This window comes from Idiotropiscis lumnitzeri, chromosome 21 (assembly GCF_059441095.1).
Source record: "Idiotropiscis lumnitzeri isolate Australia: NSW breed Sydney's pygmy pipehorse chromosome 21, RoL_Ilum_1.0, whole genome shotgun sequence".
Classification (NCBI taxonomy): domain Eukaryota; kingdom Metazoa; phylum Chordata; class Actinopteri; order Syngnathiformes; family Syngnathidae; genus Idiotropiscis; species Idiotropiscis lumnitzeri.
The window spans coordinates 8951085-8965291 of record NC_142411.1 but is presented as its reverse complement, the minus strand read 5'-3'; the positions used below and the strand labels follow the sequence as shown (position 1 = coordinate 8965291).

At 40.7% G+C, this 14207-nt stretch overlaps 1 protein-coding gene across 13 annotated transcripts in view; it reads left to right on the top strand.

Annotated features, from left to right (window-relative positions):
* The window catches only part of nrxn3b (neurexin 3b), a 196645-nt gene that overhangs the window by 63230 nt on the left and 119208 nt on the right, over positions 1-14207 (top strand). For all 13 annotated transcript variants that reach the window (XR_015840152.1, XR_015840150.1, XR_015840151.1 and 10 more), the window contains 2 exons: positions 2353-2791; positions 5957-6340. Coding sequence is in view for 10 of the 13 variants with exons in the window: in XM_088286175.1 (XP_088142301.1) it covers positions 2353-2791; positions 5957-6340 (823 nt within the window). In the remaining 3 variants the exon portion in view is untranslated. The remainder of the gene's footprint in view (positions 1-2352; positions 2792-5956; positions 6341-14207) is intronic.

The following is a 14207-nucleotide window of genomic DNA, read 5'->3' as shown; positions in this document are numbered from 1 at the left end:
CTCTCTGTCTCTCTCTCTCTCTCTCGCTCTCTCTCGCTCTCTCTGTCTCTCTCTCTCTCGCGCTCTCACTCTCTCTTTCTCTCTCTCTCGCTCTCTTGCTCTCTCTCGATATGTATATGTATATATATATATATATGTGTATGACAGAATGGCCACCTCTATATATTTTTTATGTCACATATCTGCGGTGATCCAGATTGATTCCCTTGGATGATGTTATTCTATCTTTTGTTCATCTGCGCTCTTTGAGCGTTGTCATCCATTATGGTCCAAAATGGACCCTTTAAATAGCATGTTTTGCATGTGCGTGTTAATTCAGAGCGAAACGACACTACCAAATTCCCTCTGCAAAGTCTTATGAGCACCTTATTTGTATCTGCACACCACGAGAGTGTCTTCTTTCTTCATTAGCATTGCTGCTACATCAGCTGTAGTTTGGGCCCTGAGAGGACATGAACACTGAGCTGAAGTAGATTAGGGAGAGTCTAAACGTGTATATGCCAGCGTGTGTGCGTGAGTGTGTGCATGCATGCATGCTTTTGTGCTTCTATGCCCTCTTCTGCCTTGCCTGGCGCAATCAATACGCCATCCTAGAGCAGAGATGGGGGATCTCGGCTTTATGGAGTCATTACGCTCCCCTGCATTATGAATGGGCCCCATAAGATCGCTGATAGGTCAAAGGATGGCGTAGCTAAACATGGCCCATAACAAAGGTTCACATGGCTGCTGTAGTCACTCTTTTATGATACCAATTTACTTTAATCAAGAGTGCAGCAGAAAAGAGGATTTTCCAAATCTCTTGGTACATATTGTTAGAGAATTAATTAATTGAAAGACAAAAAAATTGTCTCTACGTTGCAGGATATCTTAAGTAATTAATTTGTCTTCATAGAGGCAAGTTTTTGGAAACTTCTGCCGAGTGCACTGTGACCATCACAATAGTTTTCCCATTGCAAATGAGTTGCATTAAAACTTCCCCCACTCCTTTTTTCTTTTCATGTATTATTCAGTTTCTTCTTTTGCCCAAGAGTAGACCTAAAGCCTGCCGAAAGTATTTTGCATCAGAATTTGAAAAAAAACAAAAAAACATCTGTGTTTTAGAGAGGGGGTAGTGCAATCATAATGGCGATTCGATCTGCTAGCATTTTAAGCAGCAAGGCAGCTGCAGCGTTTTTGGAATATTATTTTATGAAGCCAACACATTTTGGGTTGTTCAAAGACATTTACAACCTGTGCTTTACAATTTGGAACAGGGTGTTTTCATTTCAGGAAAAAATATTAGAATTATTATTATTTTTATTATTATAATTGTGGCTATTATTAATAATAATTCTTATTATTATTAGCAAACTGATGATGATAACTTCGAAATCACGCTTTTACATTTGCGTAGACAATTTATAGAAATATTATCATCGAAAAACATCATCATTGTGTAATAATAAACATATTGAGAGGTGCATTATGGGTAGATTTGACGCTTAAAGTGTGCCGCTTACTTGTTGCCTGCAATGTTCAGGAGATTATGTTTGTCAAGTGTACTGACATTGCTTTTTATATTGCACAAAAGCGTCTTTCAAACACAAGTGGCACGCACTGGTTTTAAAGCATTTAATCCTTGGAATCTCACCATTTTATTGTGCTTTTTATTTATTTATTTTTGTCTTTTTCTCCCCCACCCACCTCCAAACAAATTTGACATCCACTGCCCGTTATTGTCGGTTTCGTCTGTTTCTCTTCGCTTTGCTTCACTATCTATTCCTTCTTTGCGTTTGGGTCACCTGTGCTGATTTACTGTCAAATCTTCCAGGATTATCAGTAATCCTGCAGCAGTAAAATCTGTTTGCTGACAGCTGTGCTCGCTGTGACGCTATTGCTGTTTCCTACACACACGCGCACACACACGCACACACTGCCCTATATACCAGGAAAAGCCTGTCTTCCTCCACAAAAAGCGGGGGGAGACATTAATTTTCCACCTCAGTGCATTCCAATGATAATCTACTGTGCTTCTTTTTATTTTTGCAATATTTTGCTTGCATTCAACTGTAATGTAAATATTCTATACATTTATGGATGAGGGCTTTTGGCAAATTTATTGTTGGGTTAATAGTGATGATATTGAGTCTAGTCTCAACGGGCTCGCCCTTATGAAGTTTGTTTGAGCTGTCCATATAATATAGTTGCTGGCAATATCGACATTGCCGCTGTTGGTTCAATACAATATCGCAATATTGAGAGTAGATTCATTTTCAAAAAGTCAATTACGACAAATTGGATGAAAAGCATGAGAATGCATGCTTCATGTAAGCAGTTGCTAAAATAACTAGAACTTTTTTTTTTTTTTTTTAGGTGGTCTACAAAAACAATGACATCCGTCTGGAACTGTCCCGCCTGGCCCGGATTGTGGACCCAAAAATGAAACTTCAGGGCGACGTGGTGTTTAAGTGTGAGAACGTCCCGACCCTTGACCCCATCAACTTTGAGACCCCCGACTCCTACCTGGCCTTGCCAAAATGGAACACCAAACGCGTCGGCTCGATCTCCTTTGACTTCCGAACCTCAGAGCCCAACGGCTTGATACTTTTCACCCACGGCAAACCTCAGGAGCGACGCGATGCCAAGTCACAGAAGACCAACAAGGTGGACTTCTTTGCCGTCGAGCTTTTGGATGGGGTGCTGTACCTTGTGCTGGATATGGGTTCCGGTACCATCAAAGTGAAAGCGACGCAGGCAAAAGTCAATGAAGGAAGCTGGCACCATGTTGACATCCAAAGAGATGGTCGCTCGGGTAAGGAAGTGCTTTGTTACGTCTTCCGTTCCTGTGTACTTAATTTGATCGTATGATACGACACACCAGTGGCCCCCAACCTTTTTCGGACCGGCAATCACAGGGTGGGAGTGAAGCTGGGACTGGTGGTGGCTGACTATTAACTCATTCACTGCCATTGACGTGTATAGAAGACAAAACGTTCATTTTACCCGGGCTGGTAGGGAATGAGTAAATATGCTAAAACAAAAGACAGATATCCATTGTCGCTATGGTAACACAACAGGCACCAGACAACAACTATAACATGAATGAATGTGCAACACTAAAACTGGGGTATTACATTAAACCTAAAGTCAAATTTTTATGGAATTATATTAGCAGCGTCCGCCTGAAAAGTGCCAACATAAGTCGCTGCAGAGCAAGCATATGAACATATCTAACTTAAAAAGTACCGCTCGCTGCATGGTCTGTGTTTTACTCATTTTGCTAGCCTGTGGACTTAATATTAGCGTAATGCGAATGAGACAAATAGCATCTTGACACGCGGCAAGAGTACAACATAGATGGATTTAACGGTGAGAAGCTGGTCACTTTTCAAAATAAAATATTTTTCAGCCTTGAATAATAATGAAATCAGAAGTACTGCAAGTTTTTTTTTTTATTTCTGTGCTGGCCGGCATTTGGTGACCACTGGTTTACACTACTCAGAAATTTAAATTGCTTGTAGATTTACAAAGTCTTTCTGTGACTCTTCCAGTCTCTCTTTGTCATTTTTTTATGAAATATAAGTGTTTTTTTTCATACAAATATATTTACTCTATTTGTGATTACCACGACTACCGTGTTAGCATAGGCTAGTAGCCGACAAAACAAAAAAGAAAAACAACCATATCCTTTTCGTTTACATCTTTCATTGTAAGAATTATCATCAATCATCAAACCCAATAATCTTGCTCAGTGGTGTGTACGGCATGAACGGTCGTGTCCCTAATAAGTTGGTTGATCTCCTCAGGCATCGCATTGCAGACCTGGATAATAGCTTCTAGGAACATAGCCGCAGTAATGCGAATGCACTGCAGAAAAGAGCTCCTCAAACAACAAACCTTCATCTTGCATCTCATCTTCATAATAACCACAGCATCCTTGCAACTTTGTTCCTGATTTATCGTAATAATAAATCGCACTCCTCTCCAGATTGTTAGTCCATTCCTCATCACATGTCTCCATATGCAAGTCCTCTGATCTCAGCACATGGTCAAATACATGGAAAAAATATTCGACCAAGATTGCATTAGAGGAAAGGCGCTAGAAACTTCTTTTGCCTTAAGCTTCAAAGCCAATGCAATCTCCACATTAGGCGGGATACTCCGGAGAGCTTGGGCGTGTTAGTCGCCACTGCAGCCTGTGTTATATATCAGGTTAGCGGAGCCAATTTAGCCGTGTGTCAGAGTCACCTGCTTTGATTAATCACCAGCCATGCCCCGAGTGAGGTAGTGGAGAAGAAAGTGGGATGTTCACAGGGAAATGGAGGAATGAGATAGATAGCGAGATACCAAACTGAGGAATCGGTGAGAACGTTCACATCATCGCATTTAAAGTGTTACTTGCCGGTGAATGAACTTTCACAACCAGAGAATTGAAGTCTCGTGACCTTTTGGATGTCGTATCTTGTGGACGGAGAGGCATGGTGAACCGTTCATGCACCCGTTGAAGTCATCTGAAAGTGCAACTCAATATCGATTTTTTTAATGCCGATTGCAAACACTCTTGCGCTGCTTTTCAGATCCTTTATCGGATATCTTTGGATTGATGCTTGTTGTGACTGGTGTAGATTCGTTGTCACTTGCAGCAAGTTTAGACCTCACAATGTTCACAATGTCATCATGTGTTTACTTGCTACAATAACAATTGCATAATTCATACGTTAACAGCGATTTCTAACTCCCAGAATTACGCCAGGAATATACGCCCAATATTATTTTCTTTGTGTTTGGATAATTATTTGTTTATTCTTTGTTTAACCAGGTCAGACAATTGATAAAAGTTCCTCATTTACAATGCTGGCCTGTGTTTACGCTCGAACACAAAAAAAAAAAAAAGCTGAAATAAAACTTAGACTCTTTCACTGAATGTCCCGGAATAGTTGCCAGCTCAGCTCTCTTGTTTATGGTGTTTGGTTTTTTTTTTTTAACCAATGTTCATATAAAGAATCCACTCTATAACTCTTAAACCAAACATAACATAACCACACATGAGTTTTTTTTCCTATTGTGCAAAGAGCTCTCCCTTGCATAAACACTCCCATTCAAAGACGGCACAAAACTGCTCAACACCAAACTGACATGAAGAGCTCACAGTTTCACCAAAATATGCCCACTTAAAAATATCTCAATGTTTCTCCAGCATGTCATTGAAAATCTCCAAATATGATGGCACACACAAGCATGAACAAAGTGCAGTTTAGGGCAGTGAATTTGATTCCCGAAGCGTCCCCTTTTCTACGATGAGTCCACCATCTGTCAGAACAGCAATTTTTATCATCAAGCATTGAATATTTCCATATTTTGGTGGACATTAACTTAAAACTCATTCACTGCCAGCCCAGTTGAAAAGAATGACCGTTTTGACGTCTATACACGTCAATGGCAGTGAATGAGTTTGAATTTAATTTAGTTAATTTTAACGCCCTATTTATTTCATATGCTGTTTCTTAACTGAAAAGTAACCTCTCTTCAAAGCATCGCCACTTCGTTCTCTCAGTTCCCCGCTGTAGTTGAGTTGGTAGAGGTGAGTCATCCACTGAGCAAAGGGTCAGCGGTTTCCAGCTCTGACTTTTCGCTATCGAAGTGAGCCCTAAATTGCTCCCAGGTCGGCATTATGAATGAGAAACTGTTCTCAATCTCCCTACATGGTTAAATAAAGAATGAGGGGGAAAAAAATCAGGACCCAAGACGTCGCTTAGGATTTCAAAATGGTTGGTGACTTCCGTGCTTGGTAATGCACAGCTATCATCAACAGCCTTATCCAATCAGGATATTTTGGACGTGGTGTACTGCATATTAGCAGCAGTAAATATTTTTTTTTCCAGAGGGATTCAAGCGAGTTTCTTCTTAACCTCACCTTTTTTGGACAGTTTATCACCACTGTTGAAAAGTCTTTAATGATGGATTCATCTTCCTCTAGGCATCATCTCTGTAAACAGCCGTCGGACACCTTTTACAGCCAGTGGAGAAAATGAGATCTTAGACCTGGAGGGGGATCTTTATCTAGGTGGTCTTCCTGACAACCGTGCAGGTTTGGTACTCCCCACTGAGCTCTGGACCGCCATGCTAAACTACGGCTACGTGGGCTGCATCCGGGATCTTTTCATTGACGGACGCAGCAAAGATATCCGACAGATTGCCGTGTCCCAGAACGCGACTGGTATCAAGTCATCCTGCAGTAAGGTGATGGGGAAACAGTGCGACAGCAACCCTTGCAAGAACAGCGGGCTGTGTAAGGAGGGATGGAACCGCTTCATATGCGACTGCACAGGAACAGGCTTCTGGGACAGCACTTGTGAAAGAGGTGAGTCTCCTTTAGTGTGTCGGAGAGCGTGTGTCGAATGATTGTCAGTGACATTCCAAAACAGGTATGCCAGATTCTTCTTTGCGCTTGTAATGCATAAAAGTGTTTGACAATGCATGTTTTTGTGACTGTTGGAAAGTTGGAAAGCATTTTGCTATTTCTGAGATGGCAGCAGTGAAATGCATACTGACAAAACTGGACTTGGGATTCCGTTTTTTTTTTCTTTCTACCAAGTGGCTGTGGAAGGCTTGATTTAGTTTTGGCTGTGAATCGGTCTGAAGTAAACTTGCTTTGTTGTGAAATGGGCTTTTCTTGTCTTGGTTTTAAAAGCTCTGCCGCATTAACTTTTTATTTGAAAGTGCAGTTTTAGGAGTATGTTATCTAAGACTTGTTGAAATAGCTTTTTTCTTGACTGGAATTGTTCAAAGATTTGACTTGTTTATGAGTTGTGGTTACAATGTCGACATTTTGACCAGCGATAATGATCATTTAGTGTCCGGTGTTTATGTTCTTAAGAAATTCAAACTGCAATGTCATTACCAAAAGTACACTTTGCAGAGTTGTCGAGTTAAACCTTTGACAGTCAGATGATATCTCAACCTGTCTGCACTAAGCGAGCAGTAGTTTAGAATTTACACTGCCTCCAAAAAGCAGGCTTTTCTGGACCGTTTTTACTGTAAAAATATCTATAAATTTTACCAACATGGAATGAATGGGAGGCCAAAGTCGCCCTGGTTATTTTCGGCGCCCTGAATACCACATTTGTCTCTGGAATGCTGCAATGCTGACATATAGGGGTGTAAAGCTTTGCAACGGGCACTTACCTTAGTGCCCTGTAGAAATGCTAAAGGGTTGCTTGTAAACATCCAATGGAAGCATTTGGGCGGGGGGTTGTGGAAGTTGATTAGAACACTAAAAAGCAAGCCTGAGCTTCTCACTGACCTTCCGCCCACAGGAAGAAAACATTGAGTCACATGTCCCTCAAGATCACCGTGTCAGTTTCTAGTCATCTTTTACTGCTTTGCCCCATCTATTTTCTTCCTCCCACACATAGTTTGCTGCCCTACGGTGATGACCGTTGGGCTGTAGAACTTCCTGTCGCTTCATTGTGTGTTGAGCATTCTCATGTATACTTTGTGTACTTTGGCTGCTTAGAATGGATGGATGCATGGATTTTATGCCAGTCTGGTGTTTCTGCAAAAAAATGGGAGTGCCAACGGTGTGGTGGGAGTGGCTATACAGTAATTGAATTCTTGTAGAAACTGGGGGCAAGTGTGAGGACAGGTCACAAGTTGGCAAAGTCACAATTGCATCGTAATCCCATGGGGTCATCAGAAGTGTCCTGGGGTTGCTGTGACTACTTAAAAGTTAAATAAAACTGAACGGTGCCCTTAATCAATGAAGTAAAAAAACTGTATTGCAAAAAACTTTTAAAAAATATCATCCATAGATACAAACTTAATTCTAATATGTTTCTTGTATGAATTCTTGGAAATTTTGTTTGGGTATAATTCGGTGATTCTTTCACAAAAGACAACTTTGAGAATCACTTTCATAGGTGATAAGAGCATGACTCCTTCTTGTGATTGGCTCCAAGTCAGCCCGTATGCAGACGCTCCAAAACTGCATTGCTGAATAGATGTCACGATAATTTTTTTTTTTCTGGCATTTCAAGGATGTTTGAACAAAATGAAAATATCCTTTGGCTGCATTTTTTTCCCCCCGCGTCTCCTTTATCATGGTTTTATGCATAGCGGTGCCATTTTGTACCTGCTTTTCAGACGTGCTTTTTTAAGATGCAAATCAGTAATCTCAATTGGTCTCAGGTTTCATAATGATAATTATACATTTTCCGTGCAGAACTAACGTGTATATACTCCACCGGGAACGAATACGTTACTTGATAGCAGAACACCATCCACTTCTGTTTGTGTTTCGCACACCCAAACCTCTAGCAAGTCATCAAATGTAAACAAATGAATAACATTCACGAAATAAATAAGGTATTTGTGCAAAAAAACTCATTTATTTTTTTTGCCTATTCTTGGTATTTTTTTTGCTTCTTCTTGGTTGGGGTTTTAGTAATTCCTCCATAGGACTTTATCCACGAGTCACTTCTTATTCCCTTTGCATGTGCAGAAGCACAGTAGCTCATTACAAAAGGTGTCTCTTTTTTTTTTTTTTTTTTTTTTTTTTGCTGAACTGCTCACACTGAGGGCAGTCTTCCTGTAGCATTACCTCAACTCAGCTGCTTGTGTCAGCAACTGTATTTTTATCCGTGACTGCCCAAAGTGCGTGACAGGTGAAGAAAAAGACTCAGCAATGAATTAAAACATTTGGTTTTGCTCCTTCTTCCGATCCATAACCGTGAGGAGTAAGCTGGGTTTCAGTTATTAACAATAGATAAGAAAATTCCTTTCTTCTTTTTGTTATCATCGCATGGGAATAGCGATCTTTTTTTTCTTTTTTTTTTTTTGCTGAACTGCTCACACTGAGGGCAGTCTTCCTGTAGCATTACCTCAACTCAGCTGCTTGTGTCAGCAACTGTATTTTTATCCGTGACTGCCCAAAGTGCGTGACAGGTGAAGAAAAAGACTCAGCAATGAATTAAAACATTTGGTTTTGCTCCTTCTTCCGATCCATAACCGTGAGGAGTAAGCTGGGTTTCAGTTATTAACAATAGATAAGAAAATTCCTTTCTTCTTTTTGTTATCATCGCATGGGAATAGCGATCTTTTTTTTTTTTTTTTTTTTTTGCTGAACTGCTCACACTGAGGGCAGTCTTCCTGTAGCATTACCTCAACTCAGCTGCTTGTGTCAGCAACTGTATTTTTATCCGTGACTGCCCAAAGTGCGTGACAGGTGAAGAAAAAGACTCAGCAATGAATTAAAACATTTGGTTTTGCTCCTTCTTCCGATCCATAACCGTGAGGAGTAAGCTGGGTTTCAGTTATTAACAATAGATAAGAAAATTCCTTTCTTCTTTTTGTTATCATCGCATGGGAATAGCGATCTTTTTTTTCTTTTTTTTTTTTTGCTGGAAATACTGTTGTCCATCTGCAAGCCCCACATTTGATCAATTTGTATCTAATTAAAAAGCGGCACATCTCGAGTCGTGTCTAAAAAAAGTTTCTTATTGAATGTGCAAAATATTTGAACAGCCGTGAATTTATTAGTTACCCCGTATTGTTTTGCTACCACTCCATCCTGAGGTCTCCCCAGGGCCACGCTGAAACAACCACATAGATGTAGTCACACGGCGTTTGCAATTGATCTGTACCATATTATACAGCACCTCGGAGAAATGAACTTGTTGTGACTAGACACGAGCAAGGCGGCGTGATAGAAATCAGTGCGCAATCCCAGAAAGTGTATCAAGCATTTTTCATGCCATTTAACGAGGCGCTTGTCTTTGTTTAAAAAGGTTTGTTTTTGTCCTGACTTTCATTAGTTTGTTCAGCCCTTTTTTTTTTTCGAGCATGCAATTTGTCAATAATGTAATGAGCCGTAGCAAACTAATTTCTTCTTAGCGTTAAAATCACCCACACCCACACACAAGTTAAATGAATGCCACTGAAGATGCATTGAGACGAGAGAGCTTTTTCGTTCTAAAGTAAATTAAATACTATTATCGTTTATCTGAATATACAATAATTGTATTTACACTTTTACAGCTCACAAGGAGCGACAGCTTAAATTTCGTTTATCTAAGCAGCACCTGTAGCTCACGGGGCTATCTTCAAAGTAGGCGTTTTATGCATCATTTCTAATTTAGTTTGCTTTAAAACACAGAAAACATCTCTTGGATCGATTGCAGCGCTATGCCACTGCTCTAACAATTTGAAATCGGGCCTTGTAACAATTAGCAGTATAAGTTTCTTAATGATTCTACGGGCGTTTTAAGACTGCTTCTAAACACAATGCGCCTTGCTCAAACACGCATATTTAAACAGCGTCAACCTTGGTATTATAACCTTAGTCAGAGTCCGATTTAATGGCCTTTTATTGCAAATATTGTCTGCCTTTGCCCTCCAACATCAAATTAGAGCTCACCTTGGACTTGAAAACTATTTCCATTTACAGCCGGTGATTTTCTAAAAAAAAAAAAAAAAAAAATGTTTAGAAGCTGCTTCAATGCATTCTGCCGCAATAACATGTCTGACTTTCGCATAGCAGAAATGCAAATTAATTATTTGCATTGGATTTAATGCACGTTGCTCGGTGTAATTTCTACTCTTGTATAGTGTGATTTAACAATTGATATCATAGTGTGACGTGATCTTTACCGAACGATAACAGCCCTCGATCATCGGTGTGAGGTATTGGGTATGTAATACCGTGGATTTTTATGCCTCACTCTCCAGGCATTACTAATCGATTCATGCTTAATCCAACTGTAGCATGAATGTTGCTAGCTACTGAATTAAGCACGGTTTGATTGGTCATGCCTAGATGACACGCTAGGTAGATTTATGTCGCTCCCTATCAATGTGACGGTGGTCATCCGGCACAGTCCTGGCCAAGGGTTTGAGATTTAAGTGCGCTAACAGGCTAGCTCTACTCTGGACTTTTTCGACGAGTCAAAAGTATGCATCTCTTGAAACAAAGTTACAATATACATACTGATATTTTTTTATTTTTTTATTTTATTGTTTAATGTATTTTTATATCAAATGAGGTTTTATAAAAAAAAAAATGGATACATGATAAAAGTACTATTAATTATAAGGAAACATCCGTCATTAGAATGTTCAGTTTACAAACTTGCATAAATCGGGATCAAGCATTAAATACATATCGAACAACACTTCTGGGAGTTACTGTATAATCTGGCCAACCAAATGTAAAGTAGATTTCATTCAGAAGACAGCAGGTGTTCTTTGGTGCACCTGTCATACCTGCTGCTAGGATTCTCATCTCTTTTCCCTCGAGTCTAATTCTTTTTTTTTCCTCCACCTGATTTCTGTGCTCGTAAAAACAAAACTACGTAAATAACTTCACTCCAATGTTGCTGCATATTCTCTCTCTCTCTCACACACACACACTTGGCATGCCTTGTCTACTTTAACCCACCCCATGAGACCAGACAGCAGCAATGATCAGAGGTGTGCTGTGGTGGCACAAGAACAAATGTAGTGTCGCCAGGTGAGCGAACTGTTGTTTTCGCTTGAGAGATATAAGCACATTCATGTTGCTACAAAATATTCTGCTGAGAAATGTAAGCAAATAAACCAGATAAAGTACTGATGAATGAAACAAGAGCTGTGTGTATTTTTTATAGCACTTATCGTTATTAGGGTCGCGGTTGAACTGGAGCCTTTTGCATTTAAGGCATTTAAGAGGCTTTATTAAATCTAACATGCGTGTCTTTGTCATGTGAGAGAGAGCCAGAGTACCGTGCAAATAGCACACAAGAAGGCCGGAGCACATACTTGAATTCCAAATCGCAGAACCGTGAGGCAAATCTGCTCACCACCGTTCCAAGCGTAACAATACGTGTTTTATAATTGCATGGATATACGCATTCGCTGCCAGAAGTGTCCTTCAACTGCTATTCACTCGCCATGTCCCCACCATTAATCTAATTTAAAGTGTTGCCATCTCACGATGCGCATTGGGTTTATGCTCGCCAAATGAAATCTGTCTTACAAATAAAATTGTCATTGACAAAGCAATGAAGAAAGTATGTTTTTTAATACAGTACATGATTGTCATTGGCCGTGCCAGTTGCGCCATACAACCGGGCGATACCGAAGCTCTGACCCCGACGGACCCTCTCATTGGCGTAGTGACTGAGAACACAGCCTTGGCAAAACTACTCTTCCTGCGACGCGGATTCAAATCAGGCTGTTGCCTGTCAGCAGCGCCGACAGGCACACACTGGAGATCATAAAAGAAGCTTGCAAGCTCAAAATAAAGCAGTTACAGTATGTGACTGTAGCTCGCTGGTTTCCGGGCACAATAACACACTTGAATGCGATTGCTTCCAGAGCAATGTTGCTCTTGTGGAATTGAAAATGTTACTTTATTGCAACTATTCTTATTACCTTTATGGAACTGGGGGTTAATATTGTAATATCTCCATGGAGTACCCTAATTGGGTTGAAGCTGCCATCTTTTTTTATTACATTAAAAAGCACTTGAAAGAGCCAGCAGTGAGAGTCACATATGAAAGAAGGAAAAAAAGATAATTTCCCATGATCATAATGTTTTCAAGGTGCTTTGCCCTTTCTGTCGACTTTTGAAAACTACCGCAGGCGTAGCTCGTTTTGAATATTACATGAAAAGGTTACCCAAATGTTATTCCCCATTAGGACATCTTGAGTATAAGAGAATATTCACATTGTGCTTGAGTTGAACTTGTAAGTGGTGACATTAATTCAAGTCTACAGGGAGTTCTATTTGATGTCATCCATTGACTTCACCAAGGAGATTGTCGTGTCAGACGCTCAGTCTTGATTCAACAAGCCGCTCTGTCATTCATTGTGCAAGTTAAGCTTTCTATTTGTAAACTGCGCGAGGGCCCGCTTGTGTGCAAAGCTTTTAGGACTCTGGGTGTTACCGACTGTGTTGTGTAGCTGATAAAGTAGCTCAATTAATCAGGTAAACAGGCCTGTAATGAGGTGTGTTTGTCTGTCTGCGTGCCAGCCTCGCACTGAGCTGTCCCACCGACAGGCTCCCCTCTAGGTCTTTTTACTGCATCCTTGTATAACAAGCAGTTACACAACCAGAGTCCAATACAAGGAAGGGAACGGAACACACACAGACTCACTAAACCGCTGGAGACAGATTGGATTGTGTCTAATGCATATTGCATTTTTCCCTGACAAGATGCCTCCGCCCACATACAGTAAGTGGCTGTGTTTTCCAACTGTCAGTGGAGAGCAGTACAGAAGGCTCCAGGCCTGAGCTGATGGCTTGGAATGGCTTCAGTGCAGATTAGTCACCTTTCACTGCTTGAACTGGACTTTTCATATAGCGTGTACGATACGCAAACATGGGAGTGCCACAGGAAGTAGTACTGCCAGTGCATGTACTCATGATGAGTGCAGGTCAGATCACGTGATGCATAGCACACGTAATTTAGCTCCTGAACAACTGGGAAATTTTCAATATTATTTATATTGTTCAAATAATAATAACAATCACACATGGGCTCTCACACTAAGCCAGTGCTTCTCAAATTATTTTCTGTTACACACAAACAATTCGCCCCCCCCCACTCCACCACCCACTCTCCGCCGCAACTAGAAATAATAGCATTTTCGTTGCAAAACAAACCTACACGGTTTGAGTTAATACTCGCTCTGTACTCTGTATAATGGGCAATGAGCGCACTACTGCCAACTACTGGAGAGGATGTTCAATTACACTTTATTGTAGTACGGCGGAGAAAAAAAAGGATGTTCCCCTGGGTCACACGCGCCCCCCTCAGTATCACACCACGGCCCCCCCAGGGGCAGACACACCATGCTATTTATGCATTTCACCCCATGTTCATTTAGGAGCGGCAATAAAATGACAGTGCTTAGCCCCGTACACACTGGCCATAAAACAGCTTTTTTTTTTTTCTGCCTTTTTACCGGGAATCCAGTGTGAAACGTATCGATGCCTGCCAGCTTACGACACTTAATCTTGTAACCTGGCAGTGAAACTACACACCTTGAAGGTTGCACTTAAAAGGTGAGAATAGCAGCACTGTTCTCAAATAAGCTTCCTCCGTCTCCACCTCCTAATAGCCTGTAAACAATCTTTAATGACCTAGTGCCAATACCGAAGGGGTAGTGTGAACATGTCGCCATCGGAAGAAGTGACTACTCCGCAGTTACTTTACCAATGTTTTTGTTCAGCGTTGTCTGGACAGACG